Here is an 11,634-nt window from a genome sequence, read left to right as displayed (position 1 = left end):
TACGCATGTGATGGTCACGAGCACGTACTTCACACCTTCTGGGCTGCTACTGGGGCAGGTGGCAAGGTGAGTCTTGGGCTTGGGTTTGCCCTGTAGCCTCTCCCTACTTCCTCCCCAGGGGCAGGAGGACCCCTTCAGGACCCCGGAGTTCATGGGTTGGGTCCACCTCAAGCTTTGGGGCAGATCTGAGAACTCATGATAGACTGGTTCAGGGCGTCAAGCTCTGGCTCGGGTGCAGCAGGGAGAGGGAAAACCGGGTCAATATTTGCTGATTTCCAGGCCCACCCACGTCTCCAGCCAGGCACATCCTGTCAGGCAGTGTGGGCTGACACCTAGATAACCCACCTCCTACCCATCCCCACCCAGGTCTGCTTTCTCCAATGTTCCAGGCCTCGTTCCCTTTGTCCTGCTGGCCGAGGTGGGGCTGGGTCTCTGAGAGGCTGCTGTCACAAGGAACACTCCAGATGCCATTGGTCTCCTACAGCTCCAGGACTGATGCGGGAAGTTGGGTGCCATGCACGAAGAAGACCAGATTGAGGATTCGGGGCCCACCAACCTGTCACAGATACTGCCTGGGCCCGAGGGTGAGGTGAGAAGGCAGGCTTCAGCCCCTTCACAGACAAAGCCTGTGCATGAGGCAGGGAAGCCTGTCCCACAGGGCTCCGCTGGGCAGCCCCCAGCAGCCAGCAGGGACAGGAGCCGCAGGAAGGGTGTCGTGGAAGAGGAGGGAGTCTCCATTACCTCACAGAGTGCCAGTAACCATGTGGCAGTACCAAGGCTGAGCAGGGAGAGGCCGTGGCCCTGCCCAGCCCCTGCCTAAGCACACCAGGCCTGTGTGACAGCATCACAGCACATGGGTCAAGGCGGAGGGGACTCCAAGGTGACCCTGGACCCAACGAGAGTAACATCAGAAACACAGTATGGCCTGAAACTCCAGGGACAGCCCACATTACCACCTCAGTCTGGTCTTCAGACTGGCACCCTCCCAGGCAGCAGCCTGTTAACACAAGCTGGGCCCAGGTCCGGCCACCTGGTGACTTTCCAGGGGGGCTTCTCACACTCCCCAGACCCAAACTTGCACTGAACCTTCATCTCTACTAATAAGCATCACACTTTCTGAGTAATCACCTAATTGCTCTATCCTCAGGTCTCTTTGGTTCCCCTTTTATCTTTCTTCTACTGTTCTGAGACGTAGCTAATGTGCAGGGAAGTACACAGAACGTATCTGATGACCACCACACAGGTCAAAAAGTGCAAACTGCCACTCCCAGCCCCAAGTGCTCCCAGGCATTACGCCCACCTCCCTCCCACAAAGGCAATCACTCCCAACTTCTTTTTCTTTACCATCAACTTTTGCAATAAGCATTTTTTTTCCCTCTAGTTTTACCACCCACGGAGATCCCTACATAGGGACCCAGCTGGGGGCCCTTATATACAAAGCTGCTGTGAACAGTCGCTCAAGAGCTGGTGCAGGTGTGCGTGTCCTCAGTCACAACCCTGGGAGCGGAATTGCTGGCTCACAGGGTGGGTCTTCAGTTTTACTGGCAAACACCCTTTTCCCCAACTGTTCATACCAATTTACGCTCCCACCAGCTGGGTATCTGATCCTGTTGCTCCACTTCCTCATCGGCACTTGGTATCGTCTGACTTACAACTACACGTGAGCGTATAATGGCATCGTGTTTGCATTTCTGACTACGAATGTGATTGAACACCTAACAGGCTTATTCACCACTTGGGTATTCTTCTGTGGCTGCCTTCCACATCTTTTACCCATTATCCTGTTGTGTTGTCTGCTTTTTCTTGACTGCAGCTCTGAACTTGCTCTAGAGAGTCCTTTGTTGTCGACGTGTGTTGCAAATATTTCCAACCATGGGTTAGGCTCCTCACTCGCTTTATGGTATCTTTAGATGACGGAAGTTTCTATAATGGAGTTGAATTTATCAACTTTTTCTTAATCTTTCCCTACCCTGAGATCATGAAAATCTTCTCATATTATCCCAATGTTTGTATTTATTATCTGTCATTTCTCTCCTCACCAGACTGTAAACCCTCTGAGGATAAACAAAGCTGCTGTGAACATTCGCTGAGGTGCCAGTGCAGGTGTGCCGGTGTCCTGAACAATTCCAGCACTGCATCTGATCCTTACAGCATCACTTTCCAGGAGGGGAAACTGAGTCTCAGAGAGGCCAAGCGCCATGACCAAGGAACACAGGGCTCTCAGGTTTCCATATCATGTTTTGAGGACCAGTCTTCCTCACCCGTAGAAGAGGAAACAGTCACTTGTTATTGTGAAAGAAACAAGTGTTTGCAAAGATCTTAGCTCTGGACCTAGTTCATACCAAATCTTCAACGAAATAAAGATGAAAATATACCAGATAAAAGTGCATCTCACTCAAGCCCCTACCCCAGTTGTGATGCTCACATTCTTTCTGCCTCCCTAAGAGAACAGGGCAGACTGCAAGAGCCCTGCCCACTCCTCCCAGAGGCCAGGAGAGCACAGGACAGTTGGCAGGTAAACCTTCACCCACATCCCAGCCACCCTTTTCCTAGTAGCTCTGACTGCCACTGACTTTTCCACCAGGTGCTACCTAGCCCAGCTGTTGACCACATGGACATCTGGATCCCAGGAAGGGATCAACCCACACTCTCTCCCACATTACTAAAGGACTGAGACACGCCAAGGCACCTGCCCAAGGCCTGTGTGGCCAGGATGGCTGCCCTCCAGAGTGGGAAGGAAGCTGCCAGTTTCGATCTGCACTGATAAGGAGGGTGGCAAACCTGGTCACTCCCTGAGGAATAGGCCACTCCCAGCCCGCCTGCTTCTCATATACAAAGCCCAGTCATGAAGGCCACTGACTTTATTGATTTAAAAAACTTTACAAGGACAGTGACTGTTCTGCCAGAAAGAGGGCCAAATGGCATAAAACAGACCAGAGGTGGGGGCAGGGGGGCAGGGACAGGGCCAGGAATCACTCAGAAAAGCTGGTAACTGCTGTCACGAAACTGGCAGGGAAAGGAAAAGGGGGATGCATGCAAGGGTAAGAATTCCAAAAAAGTTGAAATGGTGAGGGGAGAGAACTCCCAAAAGACCCTGGAGTACATGGGATGTGCGCACGACAACAGCAATCTTTTCCTTTGTAGAGGACGGGGGAGGAGTCCTCACTTGACTGCAAACTCTGGAGACTCAGTGCTGGGGCTCGGGGTCGGGGGCTCCCCAGAGAGCATCACAAGAACGCGTCGCACCACTCTCGAAGGCACCCGAAGCAGTCCCGGGACTGCTTGGCGTTCGCACCGCACGTGTCCTTCAGCCATTCCCGGAAAAGATCTTCATCTTTCTTTAGCACCAGAAACTGACCAAGGACCACATAGGCCTGCAAGATGAGCAAAGCAAAAGGCGGGCTGCTGAGCGCTCTGTGAGACTAAGACAAGAAGGCCACTTCCGTGCCGCTCCCAGCACAGGAGCCGGGCTCTGCAGATCTCACACCACCGCCCATCCCCAACAGGTACACGCACTCTCCTCACTCCCCAGCTGCGGGGAAGCACTGTAGTCGGCCACCCCCAGCCCTCCCCGGCTGCACGCAGCCGCCCCACACCTTGTCAAAGCCCCTTTCCTCCAGCTTCTTGCCCAGGACTTCGCCAATCCCGGCCAGGCTTCCCACTGGCTTTTCCCCCATGGGCTCTGCCACGAAGTCTCGGTGCTTTTGGGAGGTTGTCATCTTGATCAGGCTTAATCTGGGAATCCTAAGAAAAGGGAAGTTACGGCTAAAAACCCGGGAACTCTCGAAGGCCCACTGGCAATCTCACAGTAAGAGAGAGCTAGAGCATCCGTTAGGAAGGCTTTCTCGATTTCCCCCAGTTTACGGATGAGAAAACAGAACCAAGAAAAGTCTTTTCCTCACTGTTCAAGAGAAAGGTCTCTGCCACTCCCTGCGGGAGCTGCGTTTTGGTACCGTCCCACAGGAGAAACTATCCTGCCCTAACAGGTGGCGCACGCAGGACAAAGAGCGTCGCTCAGTACCCAGGGCCCATCCTAAAGCTGTCACTCCTCTGTGACCTTGGTTGGGCAAAAGCGACACTGACCCAGAATGGAACGACCACCTGGTCCGAAAAGCAAATGAAGGGCTCTCCCACCCGCCCCACTGGCTGTTCACAGAGCGAAGGCGCAGCGGGAGCGCACACACCCGCTCAGCCAGCCCCTCAAGCTCCACGCCGCCAGCCCCCTCCGCGTCCCACGCCACCGGGCCCGCCCCAAACGCGCCGCGCCCCGCCCCCTCCCCGTGCCGCGGCCGAGCCCTCCCAGAGGGCACGTCCGAAAGCGCATCCTCTGGCCCGTCGCAGCACTTGCGGCCCCTCCTCTCTCCCTCCTCCCTGCGCCTCCTCCGACCTCCAGCCCGGGCCTTGCTCCGCGGCTCGCACTCACCCACAGCTCCAGTTCCGTAACGGGTTCTCCCGCCACCCGGCTGCTCCCGCCGATCCCTCAACCCACTAGAACTTTCTTCCACTTCCGCTTCCGGGTCGCTTCAAGGGCCGCCTTAAAAAAAAAAAAAAATCTACATTGGGCACTTCTAGCCGCTTAGAATCACCGAGTTGAGGCACCCCCGGACCTCGAGGGCGCCCTTAGTAGGCGCTCCTTTCCGGTTCCTTCGCGGGAGGCCGGGCTGCCTTCTGTGGTCTCGCTTCTCGGGAAGCATTTCCGGTCTCAGGGAGCAGAGGTCTGTGATAAGAAAACTTTACTTCTCTGCTGCACGGCATCCGGAACCTAAAGGACTTACCCTTGGCCGACCTGATGGTGGGAAGAGTTAGAGGGACGGACAAGGAGAGAGGCGTGGCCGGGAGACTTCCGGGAGAGCGCCGGAAGTACGGTGTGCGACTCAGGCTGACACGCGCCGTTCTCCTCGCCGTCGGCTTGCGAGAGTCTGACGGGAACCGGAGGCGTAGGAGACCCGAGTCCAAGACGACTTCACTGTCGTGACCGCCGACAAGTCCTTTTTCTGGGCTTTCATTGGCTCAGCTGCGAAGTGAGTCGTGGACGAGTCGATCTCAGCGTCCAGCCTGGAGAGCGGGGTCTTTTCAGGCAGCGCCCGTGGGATTCGAGGGCCAGAGAGTAAGTATGGGGCTTTCTCTCTGAGCGTTTTTCCTCCGGAATAGGGAGGCAGGAGGGCAGGGGGCGGCAGCTAGGGATGACACGTCGGAGTTTCCTTTGGAAGCCATCAGTCTCCTGAGTACGCATTAGTCCTTGTTTTTTCAGCACCCAAGTCAGAAACAGTAGATGTCGAAGACCAAGCCAGCCTACCTTGACCTTTAATTAACTCGTTCCTGACTTGGATTCTCCTAACTTGTCTGTGTCTGTACTGTGTTGAGAGATTGAGCATCTGTGTTGTGTGGTTGTGCTGCACCTGGGATGTACAAGCATGTTGAGGAAGAAATGGTTTATCTTACTCCTTCCCCAAGTGGTTGCCAGAATGATTTATTTTTCTAGAACACGTATTTAGTTTTTGTGGTTATGTCAGTACTTAAGAATAATACGAGTTTTTTTACGTGCCTCACACTGTGCTAAGTGTTTTGTTTACGATTATTTTGTTTTAATAACCGTGTTCTGAGTTAGCTACTGCTTTTCTCTGAGGTCTAGAGAAATTGAACAGCCAGGAAATAACCAAGGTAGGGTTTGAATCCAAGCAATTGGATTTCAGAGCTCATGTTCTTAACCAGGACACTGTGTCACTCCTCAGTAAAAGGCCTCTCCCCATCTTCAAAACAGTCGTGCACTCTGAGCCTGCCATCCAAGAAACTCAGGAGGAGGAGTTGATAGTCTCTGCATCCCTCACCTCCCTGGGACAGGACCCAACATGTCTCAGGCCACCAAGAGGAAGCATGTGGTGAAGGAGTTGCTGGGGGAGCACATGGTGCCCTCCGACCAGCAGCAGATCGTGAGGGTAAGTGACATTGGGGACCAACTGCTCTGCCCCTGCTCTCCACTCCTGTTGGGCCCCTGGGGTGGGGGCAGGGTGCACCACAGCTCAGTGGGTGTTGGAACCGGCTGATGAGGCTGGCTGGTAATTGGTCTCTCCTGGACCAGGTACTCAGGACCCCAGGGAACAATCTGCATGAGGTGGAGACAGCCGAGGGGCAGCGCTTCCTGGTGAGCATGCCCTCCAAATACCGCAAGAACATCTGGATCAAGAGAGGTGAGAGAGGCAGCCCTTTTGGAGACAGAACCGTTTCCTATGGCCTCAGCTTCTGCCACTGCAAGCAGGACTGACTGTGCTTTTTCTCCTCTCTACCTGCAGGGGACTTTCTCATCGTTGACCCTATTGAAGAGGGAGAGAAGGTGAAGGCCGAGATCTCCTTTGTGCTCTGCAAAGACCACGTGCGCTCTTTGCAGAAGGAGGGGCTCTGGTAGGATGGTCCCCTTGGTCACTGGCTGCCCTACTTCTCTGGAGGATTTACTTCCTAGTTGTGGATTTAGGGGAGGGAAGATCATGGCATCTCAGGCAGGAACAGCTGGAAACAGCTTTTTTGCTGAGGAGTTTCTCTGTCCTTTCTGACTTCAGCTCTTCTCTTGGCACAGGCCTGAGGCCTTCTCCGAAGTGGCTGAGAAACACAACAACCAGAACAGGTGAGGCACAAGTCCTGGGGTAGGGAAGACAGAAAATGGGGCTTCAGGCCTTGGTACCTTGAGGGGAAATAGAACCTTCCTTCATTCCTACATAGGGTCCCTGGTGAGAGCTTCTAAATTTGTGGTTGAAAGTATGATTTAAAAGTCAGATCTCCTGGGGCTTCCCTGGTGGCGCAGTGGTTGAGGGTCCGCCTGCCGATGCAGGGGACACGGGTTCGTGCCCCGGTCCTGGAAGATCCCACATACCGCGGAGCAGCTGGTCCCGTGAGCCATGGCCGCTGAGCCTGCGCGTCTGGAGCCTGTGCTCCTCAACGCGAGAGGCCACAACAGTGAGAGGCCCGCGTACCGCAACAAAAAAAAAAAAAAAAAAAAAAAGTCAGATCTCCTGGGTTAAAGTTTCGGCCTTGCGAGTTATAACTGAGTGACTTTAAGCAGGTTAACCTATAAAATGGGAATTTTGTAAGGGTTAAAGAGACTAACGCTTGTAAAATTGCTGAGCATAGTACCTGGTAAGCAGTGTGGGTTCATTGAGTGTTGGTTGTAATAGAATCATTATTATTAAAGTCAGTAGCTCTAGCAAATTTTTGAGGTGGGGGTGAGGAGGAGGTAGTTTCTTGCTGCTTTTTTCTTGGCCAAGTTTCCTGCGATTCTCTCTGTGTCTGACTCGCTGAGCCCTGTCTGCTTGGCCATATGGTCCTCCTTTTTGTGGGGCTTCTTGGTTTTCCCAGAAGGCCTTGGGCTAATTGTCCTTTCCCCCCACCCCGATGCAGACAGGCTCAGCCAGAACTCCCAGCTGAGCCACAGTCATCAGGAGAAGAGTCCAGCTCTGAAGGTGATGCTGACCTTTTTGTTAACACCAACCGCAGACAGTGTCATGAGAGTGAGGAGGAGAGTGAAGAAGAGGAGACAGCCTGAGACCCCGGGACCCTCTTCTCCTCCTGCTCAGGGAATAGTCCTTGGCTCCTCTGAGCTTGGACATGCCCAGGAGCCTCTGTGGATCTTTCCCCCTGGATGGGGACAAGGCAGGGCCCTTCTCTGAACTGACTTTCTGACATAGGAGAATTAAACCCCTGGTGGGTGGTGACTTATGCTGGTGTCGGAGTGGCTCTTTGGAGGAAGGAGGGACATGTGGTAAAGTTAAAAACTGCTCCTAGGTGGTGTCCTCATGGGCAGGTGGGCTGAATGGGCAGGAAATGGGAAATGGCTGGAATCTTTCCTAGTTTCTCCCTTTCTTGTCGGGCACTTAGTAAGTGCCAGGCCCTGTGTGCTTCCTTGCATGTACTTAGTAACTGGGATCATTCCCACCTCATTGCCTGCTTGCAGTTAGTACTGGTTCAGGTATTCAGGATCACAGTGGGACTTAGTGCCCATCTGCCTCTACGAGACCCTCAGGATGAATTTCACAGTGCCTCGTAAGCTGTTCTCCCTGCCTTTCTAGTCACTTGTGACTGCAGGAGCGCCCACCTCCATGCTGCCGTGTACATCCCCTGGTTGGTGGCCTCCTCATGGCTACTCAGACCATCACTCCTCAGCCCTCGTGCAAACCACATCATCCCATTTCTCCTTGGAAGCTTTTTACCCCTGACTGTACATTCTCCCTCTTCATTGCTGGCATTCACCTTTTAGTCACTGCTCAGACGTTGAAGTTTACCTCCTGGCTTAGAGTCTTCTACTCTTGCTTCCATCATTGTTTTTCTTCATCCCATGGATGGGCCCGTTCAACACTATGGCCACCTAGGTCCTTGATGTCCCCATCACTAATGCCCTTGTCTTCTATTTCAGGCCTGTTGCCTATATCTGTAGTCACTCTCTGGACCCCTGACGTCACTAGAAATTGCAACGCCATTTGAATTCAAAAACCTGTACAATCACCACCTCCAGGCCTCCTTGCTCAACTACCACCCCTCCCGCCCCCCATAGAAATTCTTTATCTTCATCTTCCAGCCCTGCCACATTCTCACCGTCATTCTCCTATCTTCACTTCCTTCCCTGTGCAGCATCAATTCCGTGGTCTACACCCTGTACTCCTTTTCTTCCTCCATCGTGTTCATCTAGTAAAACCTAACCTTGGGTCAACCCAGTCATTCACCTCTGTGCCTGTACGCAAGTAACTGTTAGAGAAAATAGCCAACCTGGTTCATTAGTTTTACCTTAAATTCGTAATTACAAACCTCAGATGGCCACGCAGCACTGCCTGGCAGATCTACCCTGGGATGTCGTATTAGAAAACTTTTTTTTTTTTTTTTTACCGAATCCCTCTTAGCCTGATAGTTACAGACTGCAGCTCATTCTTCATTAAGAAATAGTAACCATTGGAGGGAACTTTTACCTCTCTGTTACCAACCCTACAACTGTGCTCATGGATCTTCCTGTCATTTTACTGCCCATTGTAATCCAGTGGGACTTAAGCCTTTCCTCTCGTGCTTCGGAGCCTGTCTCTCTTTACTTAAGGAGTTTTTGTGAGTTTTGGTTTTTGTCATCCTGTGTACTGGGTATGTTAGCATCAAAGGTGCTATACAATCTCCCATCTGAAAAACAACCAGAAAAAAAAACCTGTCATTGATCCCACATCCTCTCCAGCTACCACTTCATTTACCTGCTCCTCATTCACTCTTTTACGCTTGCTTAGTGTAGTCTTAAATACGTATATACACGTGTGTATATGCTTACATGTGTATATACGCACGTATAGAAATGTGTGTATATACATTCATGTGCAAAAAATTAACCAGGTAAGTTGAAGATGTGAGTGTATTTTTAACTCATCTGAAGTTTATTTTTGTATGGAAGATGGCTAATTTTTTTCCCTAAAGGGCTAGCCACTTGTCCCTATACCATTTATTGAGTGGTTCATTCTTTGCTCACTGGTTCAAAATACCTTTTTTAAAATAAATGAAATTCCTGCATATATATGGATCTCTTTGGAATCTGGCACACTGATTGTGTGTGCACACGCCATATTTTATAGCACGATTGATAACTCATTCTCCCTCACCCTTGCCCCATCGTTCCTTGGAATTTTCCTGTTTTCTCTTACATAAAAACTTTAGGATGAACTGGTCATTGCATTTAAAAGTCCTGTTGCAATTTCCATTGGCGTGGTTTTAAATCTCATAGTTTGATTTGGAGAGGAGTGGTACTTAACGGTTGTTTTTGATCTTCCTATACAGAAATTAGTTATGTGTGTTCTTTTATAAGATGTTATCTTCTGGGAATTCCCTGGTGGTCCAGTGGTTAGGACTCCACACTCCCACTGCAGGGGGCACTGGTTTGATCCCTGGTTGGGGAACTAAGATCCTGCAAGCCATGCGGCCAAAAAAAAAAAAAAATGTTGTCTTCATATGGGTCTGGTTCAATGTAGTCTTAAGAATTTTAGAGCTATTTGTTGTTATCAATGGGTTCTTTTGAAATTACATTTCCAACCATCACTGGCAGGTAGGAAAGCTGTCCATCTCTGTGTGCCCACCTATTTATCTAACTGAATTCTCATTAGTTCTAAGAGTTCTTCAGTTGATTCTCTTGGCTTTCTGGATAGAGTGTCAAATCATATTCTACCAGCGGCAGTTTCATCCTGTCCTTTACACTCATTTCTTTTCCTTGTGAATTGTGGAGGCCAGGACTTCCAGTATAATGTTGAATGGCACCCTTGTTTGTTCCTCTCTTAGTGAGAATTGTTCTCATGTTTCATCATGAAATATTATTCTTGCTTTGGGTTTCTGGTTGATAAACTTCATTAGGCTGAAGATGTTTCCTTCTGTACCCGACTTACTGAGTGTTTTTTTCTTGTATTCAACAGTGATGAATTTTGACATTTATGAGATAGTCAAAAGATTTTTTTTATTATTGCACTGATTTACATGATTAGGTTTCCTGGTGTTGAACCATTCTTGAATTCTGATGTAAACTCTGCTTAGTTTTATATTTATTTATTAGGATTTTTGTGTCTATCCTTGGGCCAATTTCATTTTTTATTTTAATGATTTCTGTGTCCCATTTTGACAACAGCATTATGCTAGCCTTGTAGAATGGGTTTGGAGACATTTAATCTTTTTCTTTGGACTGGAGTAATTTATAGAAAAGGAGTTGTTTTGGGACTTCCCTGGTGGCACAGTGGTTAAGAATCCTCCTGCCAGTGCAGGGGACACAGGTTCAATCCCTGGCCCAGGAAGATCCCACATGCCGCGGAGCAGCTAAGCCCATGTGCCACAACTACTGAGCCTGCGCTCTAGAGCCTGCGAGCCACAACTACTGAGCCCTCGTGCCACAGCTACTGAAGACCGTGGGCCTAGAGCCCGTGCTTTGCAACAAGAGAAGCCCCTGCAACGAGAAGCGTGCATACCGCAACGAAGAGTAGCCCCGCCTCGCCACAACTAGAGAAAGCCTGTGTGCAGGAATGAAGACCAAATCTAGCCAAAAATAAATAAATACATTTATTTAAAAAAAAATTTTTTTTAAAGAAAAGGAGTTGTTTCTTCAGGCTTTGATTGAATTTTAATTATAAAATCTGTGCTTGATTCCTTTTTTAAGGGTAGATCTTTGCCTTGTAATTTTTCTGTGGCATTTTATTCAAGTTTTCTATCCTTGAGTCAGTTTTGGTAATTTATATACTTTTAGAATTGTGTGTTTTTTTGTATATTTAAGCCTTTTTTTGCAAAACATCATGCGTACTATTTGTATCATTTGGGACTGTCTTACTTAAAAGTGACAAAAGTCTAATTCAAACCAGCAGAAGCAAACAAGAGCTCATTGTTCTGCAGTCTCAGGGCAGAGCTTTAGGCAGAGCTGACCTAGGCCAGCATAATTTTGTCAGGGCTCTCATTTATTTCTTGGATTGTCTGTGCTCCTCTTGGTTCAGCAATCTCTTCCTCCCTATAGGTTTTTTCGTCAGGAAGCTCCAGTTTGCACTTGGTCCTGACAGACAGAGAGTTACTTCTTCAGGATCCATGAACTTCAGGGAAGACCGACTGGTCTTGCTCTGGTCACTTGCCCTCTCCTGGCAACCACTCTGGCCAGGG

General features: G+C 50.0%; 2 protein-coding genes and 1 long non-coding RNA gene across 4 annotated transcripts; 2 read left to right on the top strand and 1 right to left on the bottom strand.

The window, feature by feature from the left end:
* Window positions 1–129: 129 nt before the first annotated feature.
* Window positions 130–2,373, top strand: LOC114886517. The gene is made up of 3 exons (XR_003791351.1): window positions 130–589; window positions 1,382–1,524; window positions 2,043–2,373. It is a non-coding gene; the product is annotated as an uncharacterized LOC114886517 (long non-coding RNA).
* A 470-nt stretch (window positions 2,374–2,843) lies between these two features.
* Window positions 2,844–4,654, bottom strand: BANF1 (barrier to autointegration factor 1). Its single transcript, XM_029209269.1, has 3 exons — window positions 4,424–4,654; window positions 3,597–3,744; window positions 2,844–3,374 (listed from the first exon to the last, which is right to left on the bottom strand). Exons 2-3 carry the CDS (start codon window positions 3,717–3,719, stop codon window positions 3,228–3,230), a joined length of 270 nt encoding a protein of 89 aa, XP_029065102.1. The 5' UTR covers window positions 3,720–3,744; window positions 4,424–4,654; the 3' UTR covers window positions 2,844–3,227.
* Window positions 4,655–4,873: 219 nt separating this feature from the next.
* Window positions 4,874–7,705, top strand: EIF1AD (eukaryotic translation initiation factor 1A domain containing). 2 transcript variants are annotated; one of them, XM_029209267.1, is made up of 6 exons: window positions 4,874–5,107; window positions 5,762–5,936; window positions 6,080–6,188; window positions 6,291–6,399; window positions 6,572–6,619; window positions 7,390–7,705. In XM_029209267.1, the coding sequence occupies exons 2-6, from the start codon at window positions 5,850–5,852 to the stop codon at window positions 7,532–7,534; spliced, it is 498 nt and encodes a 165-aa protein (XP_029065100.1). In that variant the 5' UTR covers window positions 4,874–5,107; window positions 5,762–5,849; the 3' UTR covers window positions 7,535–7,705. The 2 variants fall into 2 exon arrangements, with proteins under 2 accessions (XP_029065100.1, XP_029065101.1); XM_029209268.1 differs by having other exon boundaries at window positions 5,733–5,936.
* The last annotated feature ends 3,929 nt before the right edge of the window (window positions 7,706–11,634 follow it).

This window comes from Monodon monoceros, unplaced genomic scaffold, assembly GCF_005190385.1.
Source record: "Monodon monoceros isolate NGI ecotype Baffin Bay Population unplaced genomic scaffold, NGI_Narwhal_1 Super_Scaffold_7, whole genome shotgun sequence".
Taxonomy (NCBI): Eukaryota; Metazoa; Chordata; class Mammalia; order Artiodactyla; family Monodontidae; genus Monodon; species Monodon monoceros.
This window is presented reverse-complemented; position numbering and strand designations above follow the sequence as displayed.